Consider the following 27938-nt stretch of genomic DNA (forward strand, 5'->3'; position numbering starts at 1 on the left):
TGTTTCCCACACTACTCTCCTATTCAGTGTATAATACTCTCAGGAGGGTAGAACAATGGAAGTGTGCCCGTAGACGAGAGTCTCAATGACTGCCTTTAAGAGACATTTTGTAAGGCAACATCTGTGCTCCCGAGTGCCTGTTTTAGTGTGTAAAGCAAATATTTTGATACTAAACAGGTGTTTTGTGAAAAAAAATCAAGGCCATGCATTTTTTTCATTATTTTAAATATTTTTTTAATCTCTGTTATATAAACAGTCATTCAGAAATGTGCATTGTATGGAAAGGTATAGAGATAGTGGAGATAATAGTGAAGGCAACCCTGATAATATACTACATTTATTCCATTTTTAAATTGACCTGTGAATCTACATGTCTTCTGTGTTGTTCTATGTAATGCTGATAAAAGTAAAAGAGTTAGATTTGGAATAAACGTTTTCTTTGAGTTTTATTTTGTGTTTTATGCATGGTTCACAATCACTGTGAATAATTCTGACTGTATGTTTCTCTAGACTGGAGCATCTGAATGACTCTTAATTATGCATAATTTCTAAACAATAAAATATTGGAAAACAACTTTAACAAAACTACTGGAGAGTTTACATCACCTTCATGCAGGCAGTATGTATTTAGCATGCATTTAGTGGTTGGTTATGTAAGGTTTTATATATATATATATATCCTAGAAATTAGGATGTACTACATTTTCACAATATACTTTATGAATCATGTTTTATTTTCTGAGGTTTGGTACGTCGAGGGCATTGAGTGCAATGATTTTAGTTATATTTTAAAATCACAATTCTTATGCAATTAAACAAAGTTTCCAACATATATTCTATTGTTTTGAAGGAAGATAGCACATTCAACATGTTATTTTGGAAAATAAACTTTATTAGGAAAGAAATTTTCAAGAACTTGGTTTTACAAAATGACAAACAAAATTCAAAATACATTAAGTTCATTATAGACACACAATGTGGAATGGTTCCTTTATCAAAGGTTACAGCAATCCTTACTGAAAATACTGTGCTGAATTCTCAACACAAAGAGAAATATTCTCTGCAACACTTGTAAATACAACACAAATTCAAACATCTGGTTTGCATACAATATATACTCCACTGGAGTCGACATTAACCTTTTATACAGACATTACACAGCACAATCCATTTGCTCTAACAGAAGTTTTAAAACATTGGAAACATTATACATGTGTTAAATATCCCTTTAAGAGCCATTATTAAATAACTAATAAGGCCACAGTTATCATTAGAACCCTATTGGCACAAACAGTCTCACGCATGTTCATCTCAAGTTTTGCCAATCAATATGAAGACAAATCCTGTCAAGCATCTGGAATGAATATCTCCTACTTCGTTGAGGGACGTGAACGTCACTGTTCCTCAGGTTTCAGCAGTCATTGTTCATAACTTTACCAGGGCCTCCAGACGGCCCTTCCAGGCTGCTGTGGACCAACCAAACTGTGTTTGGAGTGGGAGCTGGAGGATGGGAGATGTGGGCTGCAGCTGGATCGCTGAGCTTGGTGGAGCTGTTGGAGCTCCTGGGCTGACCGTCCTCTGTTACAATGGATATTAAGGAAGTGTAGAGACTCCCTCCAGCAGTGGGAATAGCCTTCGTTATAGTCTTTCTGAGCCAATACAGCTGGCAGACGCTGCTGCTGCTTCAAGAAGCTGACAGTCATCTCCAGGATGTCTGCTTTCTCCAGCTTGCTGCTGGGGTCTTGACTGTGCAGCTCCTTCTCCAGCAGCTTCTTCAGCTGGTCAATGCAGCTGTTAATGCGGTCTCTGCGCATCTTTTCTACAACTGGCTTTCTCAGCTGAAAAAAGAATAGCAGGTTATTAGAATATTTTTAAAAAACAATGGAACATGACAAATCATAAGAATCAGAAATGTCCAAACTAACAGAAACATACCTTAAGTTTATCCTTATCGCTGAATCTCAGATGGTCAAATGTTGGAAGTGTAGTTGAGTGTGGAGCCATCTCCTCTGTTTTAAAGCTTGTTTCTCCTTGGCTACAGGATCAGTTGTGAGACCCTGGGAGGGAGAGCAGGCTGTATTTATAGTCCGACATTTCCATTACAAAGTCATGTGGCTTGTGCTGGATTACTTTTCCCACACTCTGAGACCAGAGGGCTGGCTCATCACAACAATAGAGGCCATTCATTTTATGGTTAACTGGCTGCAAGTCTTGTGCTGGGAGAAAGTTTCCCAAGGTATCAGAAGTATGCCACTTTTATTATCTGAGAACTTTCTCATATGCTCTGGGTAACTTTCAGGAACAGTACTCATTTTGAAGACCTGTGGATTTGTTTAAGTTTTAATAGGAAGTTCCTATTTTTCTCTCACTATTTAAGTCATTCGATGTGAAATGTTTTATTCTAGAGAAATAAAGAGAGTCAAAATAGTTCAGTGGTGAGATTAACTATGTATCTGATGCTTCTAAAAATCTATCCATTGTTAAATTGCAGCATTTAACATCAAAACAATGAATGACATCGCAGGTCAACAATGGAGTTATGCACAAAAATTGAAACATTTTAAATTAATTTAAATAAAAATATACTGATGTGCCATGTTGAAATACTCTCAGGTGTTTGCAAATGGATATTTATTTATTGAAATACCTAAATAACTACTGAGATATGAAATAAGTCTGTAAGATAATTTATATTTTGTCAAACTTCTCTAAAAACAGGGACTGTTTGCTGGGAACTATTCTTTTTTTTTTATTGTACTTTATTAATTACTGTATTACTGACAAAGCTAAACATGTGTGGTTTTGTGGTATATTCTCAAACTGAATACAGAGGTTCATAAATGAAAAGTGTAAATACATTTTTAAAAAACTAATTTCCTAAGACTACTATTAAAATTATAGAAATGAACACTTGAAGATGTACAAATCAATCATAAGTGCACGAGCCAACCTTAGTAGTTACTGTCTCCCATTAGAGACAGACCCAGCATTCAGCTCTCCTGTGGTTCTGTCGTCTAATGTGTGTCTAAGCGTATCTTCCAGGAGCGTGACTAACACAGAGGTGTGCTGACGGCACGTGGTTGGAACGTGCACATCAAAGCGCTTCAAAACAGCTGCAAACACACGGCCTGTTACCGCTGGGTCTTTTGATAGAGAGGTAAGGTGTCAGAAATCTCACGCTGAAATCTGACAAAGCTGCCACGTCCACGTGGCCTAGTCCGGATCCAGACACTTAGGAAACGTCACATTAAAATCATGCTATGGCACACGAGGGAAGCGACAGACCACACGTGCAAGATCAATAAATCGGCTTAAATAAACGGAATACATCAGTAACGCAGAGTGTGGACAGCCGCTTTATCTTCTGGTCACATTCGGGGACTTCACAGCGAAATTTGTTCAAAGACATTACGGTTTTTTTCGCCATTACATCAGCAGTGCTCTTGTACTTTCTTATGAGCTTCATCAGGCTGGAGGATAGACGTGAATAGTCCAACAAAGAAAACATCGATAATTAAACGTATAAATGTTTATCCCAGTACCCAACTGCTTCATATGTGTTTATGTATATATAAAGTGTTATATATATAATGTTAAGTAACTGAATGTCCACACAAAATTTTACCTGTTTTTACTTATGGATTCACATTTAACCATTAATATATTATTATTATTATTTAGTTTTTTAATCTCATGAATATTCAGTCAAGGCCAAGGCTACCCAGTAAACAATTAGCCGTTGATTCAACGTTGAAATAACGCAATGACTGCCGTCTATTCAACGTTCTCTTAAGGTTGAAAATTAAAGTTGAAAAGACGTCCAAACACAGACATTGAAAAGACGACTATTAGACGTATTTTGGACGTCCATTGACGTTATTAATTTGTCCCGAAATAAATTACTTGTATAAAACGCGTTTTGGACGTCCACTGACGTTATCGATTGGTCACCACTTAACTAACTTATTAAGATGGAATTTGGACGTCCATTGACGTTTAAAATATGTCCTTGACGGACAGACTACGTTTAGACATATTTTGAACGTCCAGGGACGTTCCTTGTTTACTGGGTAAGCATGTACGCTTGGAAACTAATGTTCAAAAGACACAACAAGTGAATTCAAACAGCGAATTTCTTAGGCTCAGGTGAGTCACAGTCAGTCAATTGTATGTAAAACAGTGTGCATGGACTTGTAGAAATAAAGCCTAAATAGTTGTAGAATCTAATGTCATGTTTGGAAATGGGTTTAGTTAGTTAGCTAGTTCAATCTGTGCTGTCCTGCATTTTTTTTTTCTGTCCAGTCTGAGCATGTGTCTCACACAATCCTCACCCCACAGACACACTGACTCGTTTCTTAAGAAGAGCACAAGCATGACTGATGCCTGCTATTGTCTCTACACAGAGGCAGCTTGGTTGACTGGTTGAGTGTGAGAAAGTACCAGACCTCCGGTGCACAGCCATCAATCCCTTTGAATATGTGGCTGACACCTTAGAAAATGAAATGAGAAAATGAAAAGGAGAGATTGTGCCCTAGTTCTGTAAAGCATAGGTCATGTTCAATAAATGTTTAGCTGTGAAGACCACCAGTATAAATATCATATGATGTTGTCAGATTTAGAATATGCATTGCCCCCTCCAGGGTGTATTCCCGCCTTGTGCCCAATGATTCCAGGTAGGCTCTGGACCCACCGTGACCCTGAACTGGATAAGCGCTTACAGATAATGAATGGATGGATGGATAGAATATGTATAGATGTATTAGTATTTTTTAATTTACCTGATTACACTCTTATTACAATAATGTCTGTGCTTGATAGTGCCAAGTGTTCTCCCATCATTGAGTGGGGTCATGGGCTAAATAAATGCAGGCCAGTGCTGGAAGTATTGTTCATTTTTCACAACAACAAAAAGCAATAAAACTATGCATGGACCATTGGCAATATATTACCAATAGAGAAGAAATATCAGTCATTATTGCTTTTTTATTATTTTAAAATTGCATTCTAATCGCCTTGTGAACACTGAATTTTGAATTTCAGTTTGGTAAGTTTTCAGCTTCTTAATAAACTTTGGGAGAAAATTAATTAGTATATATTTTTTAATGAAATTCTTTGAATGTATTATTATTAAAACACCTGTAGCGCACTAAAGGAACTGCTCTTGGAAAGGCAGGCTGAGATTCCCATGCATTCTGTGTGAGAGGGCTATCTTCCCTTTCCCACAGTCCATTCATTCACTGCCCTCAATAAAGGGACAAAAGAAGTGTGTCTTGTTACACATCACATTAGCCACGGTGTTTGATCTCCCTTTGTTCCAGGGGGAGACCTTACACATTGCAGGACCATCTGGACTTTAAGAGCAGATATGCTCCCAAGACTTTCCCAAGATCTCTCAGGTTGTAAACGTGGCTATTTGTATAATGTGGATAACAGAAAGGTTGAAAATAAAATTTAAAAATTAATTATCTATAATCAGATTTCCACCAACACACTGATTTACTATGTGTCCCAAAGAATGGTGCAACACAAAAACTCTAGAATGAAGCTCTAAAAGCAGCAAAAAATTAATTTGCATTCAAAGTTTAGAATGTTGCCTTGTAAAGTCATGACTTTGGAACTGTTTTGTGCTGCAGAGGTGATAAAGTGACGATGTTGCAGGGTATTTTTCTGTTCTCTTGCTTTGTAATTCAGCGTTTGTTTTGTTTTGTTTTGCTTTATTTGGTCTAACTGTGTAGGAATCCTTAATAATTCCCAGAACTGTAAAAGTAACTGTTTGGTGTTGCAAGCTAATTAGGCTTGACGTGTACAAAACTAGTTCACTTAAATATATAGTCTCTGGAGCTTGGCTGACTGTCACACTTTATCTGTGATCACAGTAAATCACATTTCAGGAAATCATACATTGTATACTTCTCTTATCAGCTGAGTTGTTGTTAATCACTTTCATGTGTGGTGCATGTGAAGCAAATAACGATAACTGACACAAATTCCATTTTACAATTCATTTTATATTTTTTTATTGATATAGATGCATGGCATCTTTATGATTTATGATATAATGATCACTTTGAATAAAGTAACAAGAACACCAACATGGTTTTACAGTTAGACACATGAATATTGCACCTCTTAAAATCAAGAGTACATGTTTTATTATGACAAAAAGAAAAAAAAAAGATCATGGATACACAAAATTGCTTCGAACAAGAAGTTAATTCAACATTTTGCAATCCATTGGATTCAAGACAGTTGTTTCATAGAAACAAAGTGAGAGTGATTCTCAGTGTGAGACCAAATTCAACAAAGTATAATTCTACTAAAACAGTAGAAACTTATAAAGCTCTGTTAAGAGCTACTACCATCTGCTCATGGCAGGAAGCTTTCGAACTTCATACAATTTCCCAATTGGGAATAAATGCAAAAACAGCCCAATATCTTAAAGAATATGGACTCATGCTCTTGTTTAACTGTATAAACAGTTACATTGTCCATACTGTGTCAGGTGCATGCTCTTAGAGGCCCTAGCTGTGTCTCCAAAGTCTCTGCACTACAGGCTGGAGTTTCTTTTGGCTGCTGATGTTTGAGATACAGAATGTTGGTCATTTCTCCCTGGATGAAGAAATCAGCATTGTGTCTGGTGTGGGGTGGATGCATTGTTGCTATAGAGAAGCACACACACGTGGACCGATGCTGCTGCTGTTGTAATGGTTGTTAGTGTTTGTGTTGTTGTTGTGTCAGGACGTGGTGTGTCATTCCCAGGTTGTGACTTTTCTCTGATCAGGATTCTGCTTTTTTAGGAATTATCTTCCAGATGAGACTTGAGCTCCTCAGTGCTGCTGCTGATGTGTTCTCTACACATTTACTCCACTTCCTCAGCTACAGAGAGAGAAAACATTGCTTTAATTTCACTGTTCCACTTCTTAGATATAAATTCTAATAAAGTACAGACCTGAAATCAGTGAAATGTGAGGAGTTAGAGTATTTACCTTGTGTGTTAGCAGAAGAGTTCTCATTCTGGCTCTGTGTCTTCTGTGGAGTTCTCTGTGAGGAGAAGATGGAGCTGTTCTGATCTCTCTGAGCTCTCTCTCCTCTATTTATTCTCCTCAATCTACATATGAATGTGTGAGGCTTGGCTTTGCTGGAGGTTCTCATAGTCTGCAGCCAATGGGGAGCTCGAATGACACTAAGGAACCGAGGACTGCCACATGCTCAATGAAGTGTGTGTTACTCAGAAACAATGAACCCAGCCCTGAACAGCAGGTGGAGGAGTGTGTGAGAGAGAAGTGTGTGAGAAAGTGGTGACCTCAAGCTCTGTCACATGACATTATTGGGTTAATCGGTGAAACAGCACGTGCCGTTCGTGTAGTGTGATATTATGTACGTTAAAAAGTATTTACCAAACTAACTTTCACTCTGCCAACAGAGATGTTCAGTTATTTTGTACAAACCATTAACAGTGATATTTACGCACATTCCCAACTGGAATCATTTTGTGACAAGAACGAGGATAGACCTTCGCAGAAAAAGACCTTCGCAGACATGGGGTCATGGCACCAAATCCTTCTAAAATTCTTTCTAAAATGTATACACATATTGACATATTGACATGCATATCTAGATGATTAACATTGCCCAGTGTTTGAAGATAAAAGAGAATCTTTTTAGAATGTACATTTCTAATATTCGAATATAACTCTACAATAATAACAGTGGTGACATAGTGAATAAAATATAACAATATATTCAAGCATTAAATAAATTTGCTAAATTAAATGGATGCATTTACACAAGCTGCCAGTTCCTAGAGATTTCTATTGAGTTCTGGGCCATATGCTAAAATGCATGTAATGAGCCACACTTCTATTTAGGTTTGTGTGTGTGTGTGTGTGTGTGTGTGTGTGTGAGAGAGAGAGAGAGAGAGAGAGTAAGAGAATTGGTAGAGTGTGGGAAAGCTCTGCAGAGAGAAGTCTCATTCTTTTACTGCTGTATTCATTTCTGCTATTCATTTAACTACATCTGTGTTGCACTGGAATTTGAGCTGGAACACCTATTTAGCGTAAAATGTATGTTCTCACAATATCTGTCGTTTTGGCTTCAACTCAAAAGTCTGGTACAAATATGCACTTTAATCTTTTCTTAAACTTTAAAAATTTCTTTGACTTCAAACACAGTGGGTTGGTTTATTGTCTATTCCAGGACTACATAGTGTTCTAAAAGGTGATTCTCTAACAATAGCCCTAACAAGCCCTAACAATATTCTGTCTCACATAACATGTATTATAAAGTGTATGCTAAAAAACATCAAAGCTAAAAATGAATACGAAAACAAGTCAAACATCCAGGGAGACTGTAATGTGATTACAGTCTTTAGTCTTTAGTTTTGGACAATGACTTTAGCTTTCTGTTTTCTACAGGTATTGGTTTTGTGTAATCAACAATAAAAACATTATTCTACAAAAACCTTTATGTCCCTTTTCCACATGCACTATAACACTCTTTGTGTATGTACATGTCTATAACAGATGTACCAGACATTACCCAGTCATGTTCCTGTACAGATTCAAAAGTAGTGTGTCCATGTGTGAAGAGAATCATTGATGCTATGCCTCGTGCACATGCTGCACAGACACAGAAATTATCTGACATGGAAAACCTTCTCCTGTACCTCACTTGGGTGAAAGGCAACTCTGAAAAAATTCCAGACATGATTTTTTAGCTCATATGTGAAGACAGCAAATTTTAGTGGTGCTATATCTGTAATTATTCGCATAGGAACAAAATGTGTGGCCACCTGCAAGGTCATACTATGAGATAGAAAAAAATGCATCTTTCATTTTGAAAGAACAGCATAGAAGCTAGTTTAGAGTCTTTTGGCAGCATAAATATTTTTTGTGCTATGTTGTGTATTGGATGGCACTGGGTCTTCTTTTAGTCTTTATTAAGACTCAGCTGTTGCCTCTTTGGAGTGTCTCTTTGGGTTTGTTAGCTTTGTTTAACCAGCTTTCATCACCTCCTACTGTCTATTAACACATTTTAGTCATGTATAGGCTGTGAAAATTGTCCGCAAGTGTGAGCATGTGGTGCCCTTTCGAGTGTATCTTTGTGCTTGTCACAAAATGATTCCAGTTGGGAATGTGTGTAAATATCACTGTTAATGGTTTGTACAAAATAACTGAACATCTCTGTTGGCAGAGTAAAAGTTAGTTTGGTAAATACTTTTTAACGTACAGAATATCACACTACACGAACGGCACGTGCTGTTTCACCGATTAACCCAATAATGTCATGTGACAGAGCTTGAGGTCACCACTTTCTCACACACTTCTCTCTCACACACTCCTCCACCTGCCGTTCAAAGCTGGGTTCATTGTTTCTGAGTAACACACACTTCATTGAGCATGTGGCAGTCCTCGGTTCCTTAGTGTCATCCAAGCTCCCCATTGGCTGCAGACTGTGAGAACCTCCAGCAAAGGCAAGCCTCACACATTCATATGTAGATTGAGGAGAATAAATAGAGGAGAGAGAGTTCAGAGAGATCAGAACAGCTCCATTTTCTCCTCACAGAGAACTCCAAAGAAGACACAGAGCCAGAATGAGAACTCTTCTGCTAACACACAAGGTAAATACTCTAACTCTTCACATTTCACTGACTTCAGGTCTGTACTTTATTAGAATTTATATCTAAGAAGTGGAACAGTGAAATTAAAGCAATGTTTTCTCTCTCTGTAGCTGAGGAAGTGAAGAAAATGTGTAGAGAACACATCAGCAGCAGCACTGAGGAGCTCAAGTCTCACCTGCAGGAAACTTCCTAAAACAACGTAATCCTGACCAGAGAAAAGCCACATCCTGGTGATGATGCTACATACAGCAACAACAACAACAACAACAACAACAACAGCATCAATCTACAGCAAGTGTGTGTGGTTCACTGAAGAAGAGAAGGCTACTGCATGTGGAGGAGCAGTCACTTTGTGTCTCAGTTTGAAAACAGGACTCGATCCCAGAGAAGACTCTAAGCACTTCATCTACATGCAGCCATCCACAGAGAAAAACCTGAAGCTCAACGCTTCACCTGAAACATCAGCAGCAAAGAGAACCCCCAGCCTCTACTGTTAGAGACTCTGAAGATCTACAGTCCTGGGTTCACTTTACAGTTAGAGACAAGCTCAAACATCTCACTCTAAGTCTCACATTACCTGCCTGTTACTGCATTTGTAGCAAAGGATTCCTCCACATTTACTTTAAAGAAGCTTTGATTGTGTGGAAGATGGTTCCATGAGTGAGTTTTGGAAATGTTAAGAACCTTATTCTTACTGTGTAAGTCTATTGTTCTGAATGTTGAAAGGCAGTCTGTACACTGCACATTCCTGCATGTGTAGGACTTTATTCCTCTTCTTTTACTTCTGTGAAGTGTTGTATTTTTTATTTTGTGAGCAAAAATACTTAACTGTTTCCAGTTTGGAAGCTATATTATAAATCATCTTCAAGATGCTAATTGTGTAAGAAAATGCTAGCATTTTTCATATGCTTTCAGATCTATTGATCTGTAAATAAAGCCCACATTGGGTTTTTGTTCTCTGCGTTTGACAGATGGTTTACTCCCAGTCACAGAAATCTAGTGCTCTCTTCTTGTTTTATCTTACTGTCAAAGGAGTCGATTTTTTAGTGTTTGCTCATGAGAACAACTAGTTTTCCTGTGATCTGAACCCTCGAGGATATAATGTCTGTGATATGTTTTTACTGCAGTGTGTTCCACTCCTGTGGAGTGAGATAATGATGAAAGGTTTTTGGAGTCTGTGCAGTCTCAGCATTTGTAGCACAAGTTTATTGTGATTTTTCAGAAAAGACATGCCTTTGCATGAAATACTGTTTCTATAGCTACATTAGCTGTGTGCACTGTAGAGTGAATTGTTTGCAGTTTCAAATGTTCTCCAGACTTGGAATATCTCGAGTTTACCACCTTCTGTGAAGGTTATGAAGGTCAAAGTGCTGTATTTGTGAAAACACAAATCATTGTGCAAAGATGCCCTGAAAATAAACTGTAATGAAACAATCAATCTGTTGTCTATGAATGATTAAGTACCAATGCGTTCTGAACCCAATGACGCAACAGAGGTTTTGTGGAAGATCAAAAATACTCAGTCAGTATTCAGGAAGAACGTAAACAATATAAAATTTTAGACAAAAGGGAGCGATCGATATTTACATTCAAATGTTATACTTTGGGGTGGCACGGTGGCGCAGCAGGTAGTGTCCAGGGGCCTGGAGGTTGTGGGTTCGATTCCCGCTCCAGGTGACTGTCTGTGAGGAGTTGGTGTGTTCTCCCCGTGTCCGCGTGGGTTTCCTCCGGGTGCTCTGGTTTCCTCCCACAGTCCAAAAACACACGTTGGTAGGTGGATTGGCGACTCAAAATTGTCCGTAGGTGTGAGTGTGTGAGTAAATGTGTGTGTGTGTGTGTCTGTGTTGCCCTGTGAAGGACTGGCGCCCCCTCCAGGGTGTATTCCCGCCTTGTGGCCAATGATTCCAGGTGGGCTCTGGACCCACCGCAACCGTGAACTGGATAAGCGGTTACAGAGAATGAATGAATGAATTCAAAAATAATAGGTAGATGCTGCTGGGATTCAGACGTCCCATTTTCCTATTCCAAAGTTCCCATTTGCTGTTTATCTCCCTAATGAAGGCCTTTTTTTATTTTTCTTCATTTCATTCCTCCTGTCACAGTTGATTTTTTTTTCAGGACAGGTTGCAGAGCATTGTCAATGCTGAAATTTTCCTCCTGGGATAGCAGCGGTGAGCGTGATTAGGGGCCTCAGATCCTCTACTATTTCTTGTGGCACCTTCCACTTGTCTGCTGTCCTTTCTTTGTGATGCTGGAATCTGACATCTGACGTCCCTGGCCATAATTGCTCCAACAGTCTGTCAAGTATTTCACGTAGAGTTTGAAAGAGTTGCATTGTCCTGTATGATTTTATGCTTTACAACACTTTGTTTCTTTTGTTTCTCTTTGAAGGCAGCTGTAGCCATTTTGAAATGTTCACTGAGATTGCAGGCAGCCGAACGTGTGACGTACTGTCTTGACTTGGTGCATTATTTATAATATCTGTAGCTGTGTGGTATGTCCTGGGCAGTAAACACATTGAACATTGTCTCAATTCTTTCTTCAGCATCTCAACATATGCTCAGCTTCAAGTTGATGACAATATCATGGACAACTGCCACTCACTTGTAATTTGGAATAACAAAGTTGTCCACCACTTCCCCAAGGTGTTGTAATATAGATGCTCATATGATTCACATCCATTAATTTGGTTGCAAATACAGTGTTTCAGAGTTCCCACTTTAGTCACAAGTCATAGTCGCGCACACCTCCACACTCACTGAGGTCCAAATATCTGTTGTGAAACTTATTAATTCAAATTTGATTTTGCAGATCAAAGAGACGGGGCATGTGAAATACTGGAGTGTTTGAGCATAACATAGTCAGGGTAAATTGTTTGAATTGTCAGAAGCTTTAATTTTGGATTATGTTAAGGGGTCTCATCAGTAGCGCTTTTTCCCCTTTCTTCATACATCTGCTCTGTGATCATGGCTTTGGTTGAGGATTTTGATGGGATGCACCAATGGGCAAAGTTATTAATAAGCTGGGTAACTTTTTTTATACAAATAATTGCCTTATCTCTAGATGTTTTCACGTTACCCTTTAAGTTTAGCGATTTGAATCAGTTGCTAAGTGTGTGCAGATTTGTTAGCATGTGTAGTTGGCATGTTGGGAGGTGTAGTTAAAAGACTTGTCAACTTAATCAAATAGATGTCTTTGTATCTACAGATACTTAGATTGATATATACATGGGGCGGCACGGTGGTGCAGCAGGTAGTGTCGCAGTCACACAGCTCCAGGAACCTTGAGGTTGTAAGTTCAAGTCCCACTCTGGGTGACTGTCTGAGGAGTTTGGTGTGTTCTCCCCGTGTCTGCATGGGTTTCCTCTGGGTGCTCCGGATTCCTCCCATGGTCCAAAAACACACACTGGTAGGTAGATTGGTGACTCAAAAGTGTCCATAGGTGTGAGTGAATGTGTAAATGTGTGTTGTCCTGTGAAGGATGTGGGTGTCGCCCCTCCAGGGTCTTTTCCTGTCTTGTGCCCTACCTTGCCTTGCGACCTTGAAATGGATAAGCGGTTATAGACAATGAATGAAATATACATTATACTGCCAAAAGTATTCACTCACCCACCAAATCACTTCCATGCCCCAGGTGTATAAAACCAAGCACCTAGGCATGCTGACTTCTATAAACATTTGTGAAAGAATGGGTCGCTCTCAGGAGCTCAGTGAATTCAAGCATCTTACAGGATGCCACAAGTCATGAAATTTACTTGCTACTAAATATTCTGCAGTCAACTGTCAGTGATTGGGAACAACAGCAACTCTGCCACAAAGTGGTAAGCCACGTAAAATGACAGAGGGGGGTATCCTGAAGTGCACAGAGGTCACTAGCTACAGACCTCCAAAATGCATGTGGCCTTCAGATTATCTCAGCAACCATGTGTATAGAGCTTCATGGAATGGGTTTCCATGGCTGAGAAGCCTTATGCTACCAAGTGCTATGTGGTGTAAAGCACACATCCTCTGGACTCTAGAGCAGAAGAGAATTATTCTCTGGAGACACAAATCACGCTTCTCTGTCTGGCGATCTGATGGACAAGTCTGGGTTTGGCGGTTGCCAGGAGAGTGGTACTTGTCTGATGGCATTGTGCCAAATGTACGTTTGGTGGAGGGGGGATTATGGTGTAAGGGTTGTTTTTCAGGTGCTGGGCTTGGCTCCTTAGTTCCTGTGAAAGGAACTCTTGTCCTGACCTCAACCTGATAGAACATCTCTGGGATGAATTAGAGCAGAGACTGTGAGCCAGGCCTCCTCATCCAAAATCAGTGAACACCCTCCTAAACCTTGTGGAACGCCCTGACAGAAGAGTTTAAACTGTTATAGCTGCAAAGGGTGGGCCAAGATCATATTAAACTCTATGGATTAAGAATGGGATGTTATTCAATTTTATATATGAGTGAGAAGGCAGATGACCAAATACTTTTGGAAATATAGTGTATAGAACTCAAATATAATCAAGTAAATGCATCACATGGTCCATGCAAATGTACACAACGGCATTACACACAAATGTAAAGCAAATTGCCATTTACTTCTCCTGGACCACATGAATATTAGATTATTAGTAAACAAAAGTCCTTTCCCTGCATCAATGTTGGCTCTGACCCAACATTGTACACAATTTGTGTGTCTTTAATTCTGTGTTTTATTGAATCATATAGAAATCATAACAGACAGCAGATTGATTGTTTCATTACAGTTTATTTTCAGGGCATTTTTGCACAGAATGATTTGTGTTTTCACAAACACAGCACTTTGACCTTCATAACCTTCACAGAAGGTGGTAAACTTGAGATATTCCAAGTCTGGAGAACATTTGAAACTGCAAACAATTCACTCTACAGTGCACACAGCTAATGTAGCTATAGAAGCAGTATTTCTATTCATGCAAAGGCATGTCTTTTCTGAAAAATCACAATAAACTTGTGCTACAAATGCTGAGACTGCACAGAGTCCAAAAACCTTTTCATCATTATCTCACTCCACAGGAGTGGAACACACTGCAGTAAAAACATATCACAGACATTATATCCTCGAGGGTTCAGATCACAGAAAAACTAGTTGTTCTCATGAGCAAACACTAAAAAATCGACTCCTTTGACAGTAAGATAAAACAAGAACAGAGCACTAGATTTCTGTGACTGGGAGTAAACCATCTGTCAAACGCAGAGAACAAAAACCTAATGTGGGCTTTATTTACAGATCAATAGATCTGAAAGCATATGAAAAATGCTAGCATTTTCTTACACAATTAGCATCTTGAAGATGATTTATAATATAGCTTCCAAACTGGAAACAGTTAAGTATTTTTGCTCACAAAATAAAATAAACAACACTTCACAGAAGTAAAAGAAGAGGAATAAAGTCCTACACATGCAGGAATGTGCAGTGTACAGACTGCCTTTCAACATTCAGAACAATAGACTTACACAGTAAGAATAAGGTTCTTAACATTTCCAAAACTCACTCATGGAACCATCTTCCACACAATCAAAGCTTCTTTAAAGTAAATGTGGAGGAATCCTTTGCTACAAATGCAGTAACAGGCAGGTAATGTGAGACTTAGAGTGAGATGTTTGAGCTTGTCTCTAACTGTAAAGTGAACCCAGGACTGTAGATCTTCAGAGTCTCTAACAGTAGAGGCTGGGGGTTCTCTTTGCTGCTGATGTTTCAGGTGAAGCGCTGAGCTTCAGGTTTTTCTCTGTGGATGGCTGCATGTAGAGGAAGTGCTTAGAGTCTTCTCTGGGATCGAGTCCTGTTTTCAAACTGAGACACAAAGTGACTGCTCCTCCACATGCTGTAGCCTTCTCTTCTTCAGTGAACCACACACACTTGCTGTAGATTGATGCTGTTGTTGTTGTTGCTGCTGTATGTAGCATCATCACCAGGATTATATTGTTTTAGGAAGTGTCCTGCAGGTGAGACTTGAGCTCCTCAGTGCTGCTGCTGATGTGTTCTCTACACATTTTCTCCACTTCCTCAGCTACAGAGAGAGAAAACATTGCTTTAATTTCACTGTTCCACTTCTTAGATATAAATTCTAATAAAGTACAGACCTGAAGTCAGTGAAATGTGAGGAGTTAGAGTATTTACCTTGTGTGTTAGCAGAAGAGTTCTCATTCCAGCTCTGTGTCTTCTGTGGAGTTCTCTGTGAGGAGAAGATGGAGCTGTTCTGATCTCTCTGAACTCTCTCTCCTCTATTTATTCTCCTCAATCTACATATGAATGTGTGAGGCTTGGCTTTGCTGAAGGTTCTCACAGTCTGCAGCCAATGGGGAGCTTGGATGACACTAAGGAACCGAGGACTGCCACATGCTCAATGAAGTGTGTGTTACTCAGAATCAATGAACCCAGCTTTGAACGGCAGGTGGAGGGGTGTGTTTAAAGGGCTGAGAACCATTCTCATGGTGCTATGTTAGTGTGGGAAAGCAGTGACCTCACAAATGTATTTATTTATTTCTTTATGGCTTTTTCTGTTTGGCTTAAGAGCTAACTCTGCATAAGAATATAAATATATATTTTTAAGGTGCAATTTGTGGAATATCTTCTTGAGTAAAACTTAACCTTGAGGATTATCACAGGTGGAAAAAACTGATTTTTTAGACTATGTATTCATAGGCAGGAATTATACAACACAGAACAGGTAGCTAGTTGAATTGATCCTGTATATATCCCATACAATATTGTATGTTTAAATTCATGAAATGACACACCTTAAATGTAGTCAATTCTCCTGCTTTAAGGTTGACTCATTGCACACACACAGTTTCACCAGTTTGTCCTCACCAATGTTCTCATGGCTCAATGCCAGCATATCCTCTCCAAAATGTTCCAATGTCTAATCAAAAAAATTCCCAAAGGCTGATTCTGCATTGAAAGGTGACAAGCCACTTAACAATAACCTTAATTTGAGAAGCAATTTTGAATGAGCATTTTTCACATATTTTGGGCCATACGGCGTAAAAATGATTTAATTATGTCAGTCGTTCAATTTATAAAAATGAATCTGCAAGAGTTATCTACAAAAATTTCTCTTCTCAGTCTCAGAAGCTGCTAAGTTGGAGTGTGTTATTTTCTTTTCAACTTTAAAAGGTTGAAAGTGCATTGAAACACAAGTGCATGCACAGCTGGCTGGCCTGCTGTCTAGCCTTCATTCACATGCTCCTGTTTCAGCAGTGAAAACGTGGGAGCTGTTATGTAGGAAGGCTTCCCACACTTCTGGATTAATGACACTGAGTCTGAATACAAAAGACATGTGGCCTAATACACAAAATGCCCCACTTCTTAGACTCTCAAGCCAAGTTGCCACCCATAGAAAATATTATCTGAGCTCTGTGTCTAGGTATATCAATTAGCATCTACCTCTGTTAATAATGGCAGACCTGTGTATACTAATTAATTTACACGTCAAATGAGCAGTAACATTCATTACGGTGTGTCCTTAATCATTTAAAGGTACTCAATTAACACCCATCCACCGAACCCACACACACAAACACACACACATGTCAGCAAATACACAGAATCACCAATAATATATATATAATTTAGTAATAATTTTATATATATATATAGTTATAGTAAGTTACAGCAGGTTACTACATGCTCGGGGACAGCAGATGTTTGACTTCACTTTCCCACAGCATTTCACTGCCAAAGAATTGCCTCTGTGTTGATTCATAACACAGTCAAAGCTGCTTGCTTTCTTAACAATAAGTCTATCACTTGACTGACAGAGGGTGAGTAAAGGCCTCCCTCCCACCTGCTTATATAATTCTTAACTATTGTGCACCATTATTCCAACAGTTCAGTCTTTCATCGTAGTCTTATTGCTATCCTGTGATTGGCTGAGGAGTGTGAGAACTTGAATCTCATTAAATGTCAGTTATAAATGCTGGCCTGGGAGCAGATGAAAGTCAGATACATCTTCCTTCTTTACACAAGTGACTCATCTTTGGACACAAATCAACCAAAGACCATGAGAGATCTACACACAAGGTAAAATCTACTTTCATAATGGTATCCTCATCCAGTTCAATGTACACTTTGGGTTGCTGTGGATTGGATGAACCACTAAGTTACTGGTTTCACCAGTGGCAGCCAAATTAATTTTCTTCAGTAGTTTATTTGTTATAAAATGTTTATTTTCTTTTGATACTTAAGTGCATTTAAGCAAATATTTTACCAAGAGTAGCTCTATTTTCACTCAATTACTAGTTTATGTACTTGGTCCATAATTGTGAATTATTGGATATTTATGTGAGCTTTGATTGGAGAACAATGTATGTACATTGTTTTTATGTTAAATGTCCTCACTGTCCAGTTAAATACATGTATCTCCAAAAATAGTAACTTTACAATTGAAGGAAGAACACTTTTTAAATTTCAATGGAAGTCTATGTAAAAAGATTTAATTCCAAGTTATTTTAAAGCTTTTTTAAAGGTTCATTCATCATCAAATTTTCACATGACATGAGGGACCACTGCTCAGTTCAAATGATGTAATAAACTAAAAAAATCATTATATATTGAGATAAAAATGTTTAATGTTTTTAATTGGACAGCAGCCAAATGATATATAGAATGCTGTGGTGAAATTTGATTAGGATAGACACATGCTGATTCTCTCTCTTTTATCAGGTGCAAGCTTCTGAGCCTGGAGCGGAAGTGCACTGATGGTGTGGAGCGTCTCAGGACAGTTCTGGAGGCCCAGCTGCACAATGGCGCTCCTCACACAGATTTATGGGAGAAGACAGTATCATTCTTCACCCCGAAAAAGGCTCTTATTTTCCATGATGGCTACTCCAAGTACTCACGAGAAACCCTCCGCTTCTTTCCTACAGCAGCTGAAGATGTGGCTCCTCTGTGTTTCCAGCAATAATTTGCTAAAAGAACTGATAAAAAAAAACACGATCCAACATCTCCAGTAGTGCTGATCCACACATTGTCAGGATATGTGAAATATGAAAACATTTAATTTCTCTCTCTCTCTCTCTCTCTCTCTCTCTCTCTCTCTCTCTCTCTCTCTCTTTCTTTCTCTCTTTCTCTCTGTGTGTGTTAAAATCACTGTCTAAAATCTGTTTATCCTACTTTATTTGAGTGCAGGAATTTCACTTTTAAATTCATAGTTGTTCATCAATCACTATGAATGTACCAGCTGAAATGACCAATCGCAATGACCAATTTGTAACTTCCATTACAAATTAGGAATATTTCTTCCTTTTTGGACAATGATTTATATTTTTATTTTTTGCTCCAAAAAGGCAAAGGATTTTTTGTATATCTGCACGTTAAAATGTCTTTTGTAAAGACATTTCATTGTAAAGAAAACAGCCCTGAATGGGTTTTATGTCGTCCACAAATGGACATTTTAAATGGCCAGTGTTAATGAGCAGCTAATGCTTTACTAGAGAAAAGGGCTGTTTAACAGGTACCTGGAACATGAGCATATTGATCAGGAGATCTGAATACCAGCCATACCTTTGTACAAAGGAAATATTAGTATGCGTTTGTGCGAAAACCTGTAGTGTAATTGTATGCTTCCAGATGTTATATTAATAAGACTGGGAAATGTTTGCACTACTGTATTAATTGACTGTTTAAATAAAAGATAATACAAATTATTGTGTGATTACTATTGTTAAATTAATAATTAAAAAATACATAATTTAATTAAAAATATATATATTTATATGTGTCTTCTTACTATATTGTTATATTCTGCATCTGATTTAAATTATATAACATTTGGGTGAAAACACAAAACTGCGGAGTGTAAGATTTGGAACATTGTTTAAAAAAAACTAACTGAAGTAATCAATAGAATCGTTTAAAGCTCAAATGAGATAAGAGTCGGTGAGACTTGGTCTTTTTTGCCATCTAGAGGCCAAAGTTGAACATAACAACATCTGTATGGATGAATTTAACACAAAAATGGTTTGGAAAGCCATTTTAGTTTTTAAACCACTGTGGATATCTGAAAATTACGCTTGACGAAATAAAGCAATATACACAGATCAACCATAACATTATGAACACATCCTTGTTTCTACAGTCACTGTCCATTCTTTGAGTTCCAAGTTAATTACAGACTATAGTCCTTTTGTTGCTCTGTATTCTTTATTTTTGCAATTTCACCCTGTTCTTCAATGGTTCTGCTGTGTCTGATCCACTCGTACTAGCACAACACACACTAACACACCACCACCATGTCAGTGTCACTGAAGCGTTGAGAATGATCCACTCCCCAGATCGTGCCTGCCCTGTAGTGGTCCTGTGAGGGTCCGGACTATTGAAGAACAGGGTGAAAGGGGTAAAAAACATGGATTCCACTCTGTAATTGTAGAACTACAAAGTGCTCCTGTAAGGTCAGTGGAGCTGAGAGAATGGACAGTGACTGTAGAAACGAGGTGATTATAATGTTATGGTTGATCTGTGTAATAAAAACAGGTGGCTATTGAGTGTAAATTCTCACTGGCATTGATATTGTTTTTAAAATAAACCATCGCCATTTTGTTTGACATAATTCGCTTCGTTGTCTTTCTTTATGTTTTGTTCAATATATTGTTTTGCCATTATGTTTTCCACCTGTTTTCTGACAAACCCAGTTGGTTTATACAACTTCACGTTCTGTGCTCTGATAGGCTGAAACGAACTAGAACTAGAACGAACAGCCAATCCAAGTTTAGAGGGCGTGTTTATTCTAAAAAAAAGGGGGGGAAATAAAATCAGGGTCAGTGTATCAGTATTTCTCACATCTGTATTGCCGGGATGCTTTTTACAGATACGCCAATTTAAAACTGGTTTAAGATATTTAACCGCACTTACTGAAGAAACTCAGCAGCGGACCAGCAACAAACAGGTAACTAGCGCGTTATGTTTTTGTTTGTTTTTTAAATAAACCAGCTAGACTGTTTCATAATGGGTTTAAATATGCTATTGCCTCACATGAGATTGTGACTTTCGTAATAAAATTAAATGTTTTAATGTTTTTAATGTTTTCTTTGTAATATTGACCCTGTCTTGGGATAACAATCCACTGTAATGGATAAAATGAAATGAGAGATTTTATTCATGGTGTCGTCATTATTTCCATAGACAACAGAACAAGAAGTACACTAAAATTATTCTTGTCTTTCTTTGATGATTCTTTCATTCTTTGAAGGTAACAATTGTTTCGTGGGGGGATCAGCAGTCCCACAGTGCCACTGGCATAACTTGGTGCAATTGAGGATGATGAAACATGCTAAAATAGTTCATAGTCACATACAGTATTTGTTTATTAAGTAGAACAAGTCGGTCTGTGGGGGTTCAGTGTCCTGATATAATTTCCATAATTAAGAGCACAAACTGTTTCAAGAAATGGGATTCATGCTTTGCCTGGGGTTATAGAAATTACAAACCATGAATGCAGGGTAGTCAAATGAATTTTTAATAATAATATTCAAGAAGACAACTTCTTCCACTGAGAAATAACTGATTCAACAACATATAGAGGTCAGCTATTCTTGAAACCAGCGAGGTTTGGAGTAGAATTATTCTCGGTTACCTACTGAAAACAAGGAGTAAATGGATGTTATTGGATATAGATTTGACACATGATATTTCTTAGGGGATGGATTAGGAATGAGATAATCAGCTTAGACATGGAGAAATCTAAATAACATTTACAAAATGTAAATAATATTTGGATTAAAAAAAATAAAAGATACATACAAAGATACAAGAGTGGAACTTTTAACAATTGTGAAATATTTGGCAGACCGCCTAAACTGTCCTCATCAGATAAATAGTGATTAAAGATTTCATCTTTGGGAGAAAGAGATGAGAATATCAAGTAGAATATTGGGCTGAACTCAGGAGCATTGCATGTGTTGAGATTATACAAATACAACCAACTTCTAAGATGTGGACTGTGTAGTTTTTGAAAAATAGAAAGCAACTGCCCTTGTATTGTATTCAGAGTATGGGGTTCCTGTATAAGTTTCTTTTAAACATGTTTCCTAATTTTCCTGATTCTTATTTTTTTTTATTTAATTTAGTTTTAATATCCCCTGATAATAATATTCTGACATTTAAAGCAGCTTTACATTCTTATGGATCTCTGGGTGTGAGAGAGGGATTTGTTATATCTTTGGTGTGACAGGACATGAAAGCAAACTTAGCGTGAATAATTAGCTAGCAGACACACACACACCCCCAAAGAGTGTGTAATCCATTTTTGCTGGGGTAAAATCCCTCAGCTCAGATCAGTTCTTCATCCACATCTCAAAGATGCTTACAAAAGTGTAGCCATTCAAACGGGTTTACATGTCTGCATCTTGTCTGTCTTTTATATGTGTGATCAAATGTCAAACACAGAAAACAAAATGACAAACTTCCCTGAGACAATTTGTTTAAATATTGAGACAAAAAAAGCCTCTTCAAAGTCTATTGAGAATATCAAATCTGTGAGTGTTACTGCAAGCCAATGTAGGTTTATGACTTCAGTGCTATGTGTGGCAAGTACACAAAGAAGGAAGTCTAGCATTTTTCAAAGTCCTGTCTTGGTTGGTGTATTTTGGGGCTATTTTAATCTCTCTCAGTAATACTTTAGGGCTGAAGGCAGTGAAAGCTATTAAAAAGATGAGAAGCCAGTATGTCATCAGCACATATAGGAAGAATTTCCTTATAGGCCAGAGGAGTTTTAATGCCTGCCACAGTCACTGTGTTGCATTTACATGGCTTAAAACATCTCTCTACTGTTCTATTTGCCCAAAGTGTGCTTTTACATTTGCTTTCAGTCTGGAAAAATATCAAATTATTTGAGCTAAAACCACTAAATCTGAGTCTACATTTGTTTTGCAGAAGATAAATATTTTGTTTGTAAACACCCACAGGTGTCTCTTAGCAGTTTTAATGTAAAAATACACAACATCATTTATTAAAATATATAGTATTTTCATCCAAAACATTGTTTGCCACAGCAAAAAGTGTCTAATACTGAGCCTAGCAGTATTAGAAGAGTAGCAGACAACATTTATTAAAGTGTTTATTGTTATTTGTATTCTATAAAGGGCAACTTGCATAATATGAAGAAATGTCTTTTTAGTGCTTGAACAGCTCCATAGAGAGGGTCCTCAACATGGGGGCAGCCACATTTAAAACAGGTTTATTACAGAATGTCTGATACAGTAAAATGAATGTTTTATAATGTGAAGAAAATAATTAGAGAATGTGGCTTATTGCTCCTTTATCATTAAAAATGCATTTGTCAAATGCTCATATTAGGAGTGGCCTGCAATGTAATCAGTGTTTTTGGGTAAGGAAATTAAGTACTAAGAGTCTAGCCCAAGGAATGGCATTGCTAAATGGCCTTGTTTATGTTTATTGTTTAAAGACAAAGTCTGTTACTGTTACTATTGCTCACATGCTGTTTTTGTTATTGTCCTCTGATGATTGCTAAGTATGACTTGATATACATTTATTAACTCTTATTTTCTTCTCATACTCAGGATGACATCTTCTTGGTATTTTATATCTGCTCTCCTTCTTGCCATGGTCTTAGTAACACATGCTATTGAGGCCAGTATTAAATTTATCAGGAATACTGCTGGAAGTGCTGTTACTCTTTCCAACACAGAGGAACTAGGGAATGATGCTGGATCTCAGAGGAGGCTGGTTGGGTTTAAAAAGAGGCTGAATACAATACTACTGAGTGGTAGGCCTTGCTACATCATGATTCAGCCTCAGTATGATAAGCCTGAGCTTGAGGGCCTTAGCCCTGTGCGTTTAGAGATGGGTCCTGGAGACCAGAAGAAGAAAACAAGCCAGAGAAAGAGGCATTTCCCAGGGCTTGAATGCTTAGGAAAGAAAAGAGTGTCTCTCAAACATGAAAAGATAATAATCAACACAGACCATCACTTTGGACATAGAGAGTTTGAAAGGCATAGACATAGTGCTCTGTATGGCAGAGGTGAGTATCGTTACTTAATTTAACTCATTGTCACACTGTTTTTTTGTTTTGTTTTGTTTTTCAAAAAACTTGAAGTTGAAAGTAGGCCATTAGTGTTCTCCTCCAAGCATTTTAAGTTGTTCTGTGGTTTGCACTAGATATTAGAAGAAGATATCTTTTTTTCTTGGTCTCAAAGAAAACACACGCTAGCCTTTATCCTTTGAGCTTGGTGGTATCTTATTTTTCACTGTCCTATATGAAAAGTAAACATTTCCCAGTTACTAAATTAAGTACAAAACTGAGAAATCTTAAAAAAAATAAAATGAGAAAAAAAAACACAATAAATATATTAAATTAAGAAGAAAATGTAAATATCTGTTGTTTCTGATAATAAATTTGATTGTGCATTTGTACAGAGAATAACCATTTCTTTGGCTGATATTTACTCAATCAGAACCTGAGCTTGCAGAGAAAGAGTGGAAGGGGCAGAGTCTCATAAAGCCCACCTTTTCCCCAATGGATCCTAAAACTATCTCTGGAACATTCATACCTTCATTAGCTTCAGTGACCCGTGAAGAATACTCTTCTAAGCCCCCTTTCTCCAAATCACAGGTAGCTGTATGCTCATGATGGTTTCATGTGAATAAATTACCTGGATAATATAGTAGCCAAAAGATGCAGAGCTTGTATTTTCAGTATTCTGAGACCCATTTGGAATCTGGTCTGTATTTCACCCTGTTTTGTGTCCTCATTTCCTGTTCTCAGTAGAGAAATACTGTTCCTATGTTCTCCTACTGTTCTGAGGTACCTCTTATATACCTCTAGAAGTGAATATGTATGTATTGAAGGTGGTTTGAGGCGGCACGGCGGTGCAGCAGATAGTGTCGCAGTCACACAGTTCCAGGATCCTGAGGTTGGGGGTACTAGTACCATTTCTGGTGACTGTTTGTGAGGAGTTTGGTGTGTTCTCCCCATGTCTATGTGGGTTTTCTCTGGGTGCTCTGGTTTCCTCCCACAGTCCAAAAACACGTTGGTAGGTGGATTGGCTTCTCAAAATGTGTCCGTAGGTGTGATTGTGTGTTGCCCGGTGAAGGACTGGCACACCTCCAGGATATGTTCCTGCCTTGCTCCCAGTGATTCCGGGTAGGCTCCGGACCCACCTCAACCCTGAAATGGATAAGCGGTTAAAGACCATAAATGAATGAATGAAGGTGCTTTGCTAATTCATTCATTATTTGTAACCGCTTATCCAGTTCAGGGTCGCGGTGGGTCCAGAGCCTACCTGATCATCACTTACACACCAGATGTAGCGCCAGATACACACACACATTCACTCACACACACGGACACTTTTGAGTCGCCAATCCACCTACCAATGTGTGTTTATGGACTGCAGGAGGAAACCGGAGCACCCGGAGGAAACCCATGCGGACACGAGGAGAACACACCAAACTCCTCACAGACAGTCACCCGGAGCGGGAATCGAACCCACCTGTGGCTGCGACACTACCTGCTGCGCCACCGTGCTGCCTGCTTTGCTAATATATAAGAAATAACTACTTTAATCAAAGTGAAATTATGCTAAACAACTTGAGTTACTTATTTCACTGAGCAGTTTATATGTGTGTCCTCCAGGAAGGTGGTGATTCATTTAAGAACGTAGTACCTATTCATGGCATGGTATTGTTTGACCACACTGGTTATGGGTCTTTGAAACGTGCAGAAACACAGCAGCATTTGAAAAAGAAAGGTGAGATTCACTTCATACACAGATATGTCCGGTCAAAATGAATATGGTGTTAAAGGTATATTTTATATCAATTGTTCTATAGGCAGACTGTCTACAGAGAGCTTAAGGAGTAAGAAGAAGATGATGACTTCAAAAGAAATTATGAGCTGTAATCATCATTTGGACTGTATGCCAGGTCTCAGTGTTTTCTGTTTTCTACGTGTATAAATGCAATATAAAAATAATAAATAATAATAAAGCTGACAGAAAATATGTGGTAGTATAGCATAGCAATGTTAGCATTAGGAATGTATATTAAATTGTTAACAATCCTTATGTGAATGTTCTTATTAAGCCTCATTCAAAAAATAAATTGTGGCAAGTTTTTTATCAGTGCAGTGCAGGACTTTAGTAATAAATTGTGTGTTATATAAAGCAGGTTCCTGCTGCAACCTCAGAAAGCACGTATGTGATCCTTACAATCGAGGCCTCAACAACAAATGCTATGATGACTGTATGTGTGAAGAGGGTAAGTACTTATATTAATCTGTGACCATTACAAGATCTAATAAATCATTCTCCAAAATAATTTAAAGTCATTGTAAATGTTATATAAATTTTATATCAGTGTAATTTACAGAATATATTTTTTTGTCTTTGTAGGGCTCCATTGCTTCACTAAATTTCACCTGCATTATCGTGTTGTCCAAAAAAAGGGACGTTGTGTTGATCCTGAATACACAAACACATCTCAAGGGGCATTCAACTTTGTCTAAACTTTTCCTAAATTGTTCTTGTGGGATTTTTCATATTTCTGCTGTGTATAATAGGGGTTTGCAAAATACATATTTGTAATTTCACTAGTCTTGTAGTTTCATTATAAACTGTTTATTTGCTTTGAACATCGAGAAAACAGAACCTGTGAATTACTCCAAAATTTTAGTTTTCCATTATTTTTATAACCCTTAATATTTTTTATTTCTGAAATTTCTGGTTAAAATGTATTTGTATTTTATTTGTATTAAAATGTTAAGGATACAAAGCAAGATTTCTGAAATTACATTACATTTATCAAAACTATTTCAACCTAAACTAACCAAAATAAAATCTCATTGGATAATTTTTTCTCTTTATTTTCTGATGAGTGATTGGTATTAACCCTGTTATATTTCCCTCCTTTTTGCTCCTGTGCTAAGTTTAGTAGCACTTCCTGTCCTGTGCTGTTTGGCCAGTGCTATATTTTTTTCTTAAATGGTTCTGATGGGCCACTGATATTCTCTTAATAACATTTGAGTAGCTCTTATTAGTTTTATCATTTACATGTTAATTGGTTAGCAGTGCAGTTGTCTGATTGGCATTAACCTCTGTGCTTTTTTTTTTTAAATCTGATATATTAATAGTAAAATCACACATAGGCTATAATGCATTTATAATGTTTTCCTTTATCATTTTCCTCTTCTTCCCTCCTTTAAGGAAATGTAAAATATTTTATTCATGAAATGGGGTGATAAAGAAAGAAGAAAAAAGCTGTCTTCTGAAAAATAATATTATTTTCCAATGTAACATCTGCCTGAAACAAGCTTGAAATAATTATGTATAGAAATACAAATGCTAACCAGACCAAAGCCTGTTTGAATGATGGACACAATAAGCAAAAGCCCATAATCTCCCAATAAACCATTAAATCTTCCTTTGGGCTTGAATCTTAATCACTCCGGAGCAGCATGTGCTAAGCCTGCTTTATGAGAGTCACCACACCGACAGGAGACTTGTATCTGCTAAATAAGGGCAGATATGTTGTGCCTCTGTTTTCTAGTCTCACATGTTCTGCTTTTTCATCTCTTACACTGTGCATCACAGAACTCCACAAAGCTATGTTTGAGATTTGACTTTGATTAAAGAACACACTCACTGTAGTAGCTCACTGAAAGTGTCTAACAGACAAGCCTTGTTTCTTCCTTCAGAATTTGACACAGTTTTCAGATCTCCATATTTTAATATTAAATTAAAAAACACATTCCTAATTTTAGTTGAATTTTAGTTAATTCTGTTTACCTATGCATTTCTGTGCATTACAACACTGAAATAACCCATCTCAATGTTATGTCTCTGTAAGGATAAATAAAACTAAACTTCAAAGGGTTGTGGAAAAATATCTTTGTGTATTCCTTCAAAGCGCTGAAGTCAAGTCTACGGAGCACCTGAAGGGACATGTGGCAATTTTAATCTACCAAAAAAAAATGTCCCAATATTTAAAAAAAAAAAAATCGGTACATTAAAATTTTATTTTTCCCTTACCTTAAGTATCTCGGGACCTTGAGATAATTATCTCTTGAAATAATAAATGTCAGGGAAATAAAAGTTTAATGTATGATGAAGAAATTTTACTGTGTATTTTTTATATATAATTGAATGTTTGAATGTGTGGATAAATTGCACATGTGCCTATTCATTGGACATTATCTCTTTATTTTCAACGTGTCTCAAAAATCGAAAAGGCTCACTGAACACACAATATACAGAATATTAATATCCTGAATATGAAGAAATTTTACTGTGGAATGTTTTTTGTAATTACTGTGGAATTTGTAAAAAAATTCCACTGTAAAATGTCT

At 37.6% G+C, this 27938-nt stretch overlaps 2 protein-coding genes across 2 annotated transcripts; one reads left to right on the forward strand and one right to left on the reverse strand.

Moving 5' to 3' along the window:
* Positions 1-977: 977 nt before the first annotated feature.
* On the reverse strand, positions 978-3437 carry her12 (hairy-related 12). The gene is made up of 3 exons (XM_066671832.1): positions 2951-3437; positions 1936-2057; positions 978-1838 (listed from the first exon to the last, which is right to left on the reverse strand). The coding sequence occupies exons 2-3, from the start codon at positions 2002-2004 to the stop codon at positions 1434-1436; spliced, it is 474 nt and encodes a 157-aa protein (XP_066527929.1). The 5' UTR covers positions 2005-2057; positions 2951-3437; the 3' UTR covers positions 978-1433.
* draxinb (dorsal inhibitory axon guidance protein b) lies at positions 3087-26107 on the forward strand. The gene is made up of 8 exons (XM_066671831.1): positions 3087-3157; positions 20445-20522; positions 23155-23615; positions 24049-24206; positions 25230-25344; positions 25427-25519; positions 25763-25852; positions 25987-26107. The coding sequence occupies exons 3-8, from the start codon at positions 23156-23158 to the stop codon at positions 26097-26099; spliced, it is 1029 nt and encodes a 342-aa protein (XP_066527928.1). The 5' UTR covers positions 3087-3157; positions 20445-20522; position 23155; the 3' UTR covers positions 26100-26107.
* The last annotated feature ends 1831 nt before the right edge of the window (positions 26108-27938 follow it).

Source organism: Hoplias malabaricus, chromosome 5, assembly GCF_029633855.1.
Source record: "Hoplias malabaricus isolate fHopMal1 chromosome 5, fHopMal1.hap1, whole genome shotgun sequence".
NCBI lineage: Eukaryota > Metazoa > Chordata > Actinopteri > Characiformes > Erythrinidae > Hoplias > Hoplias malabaricus.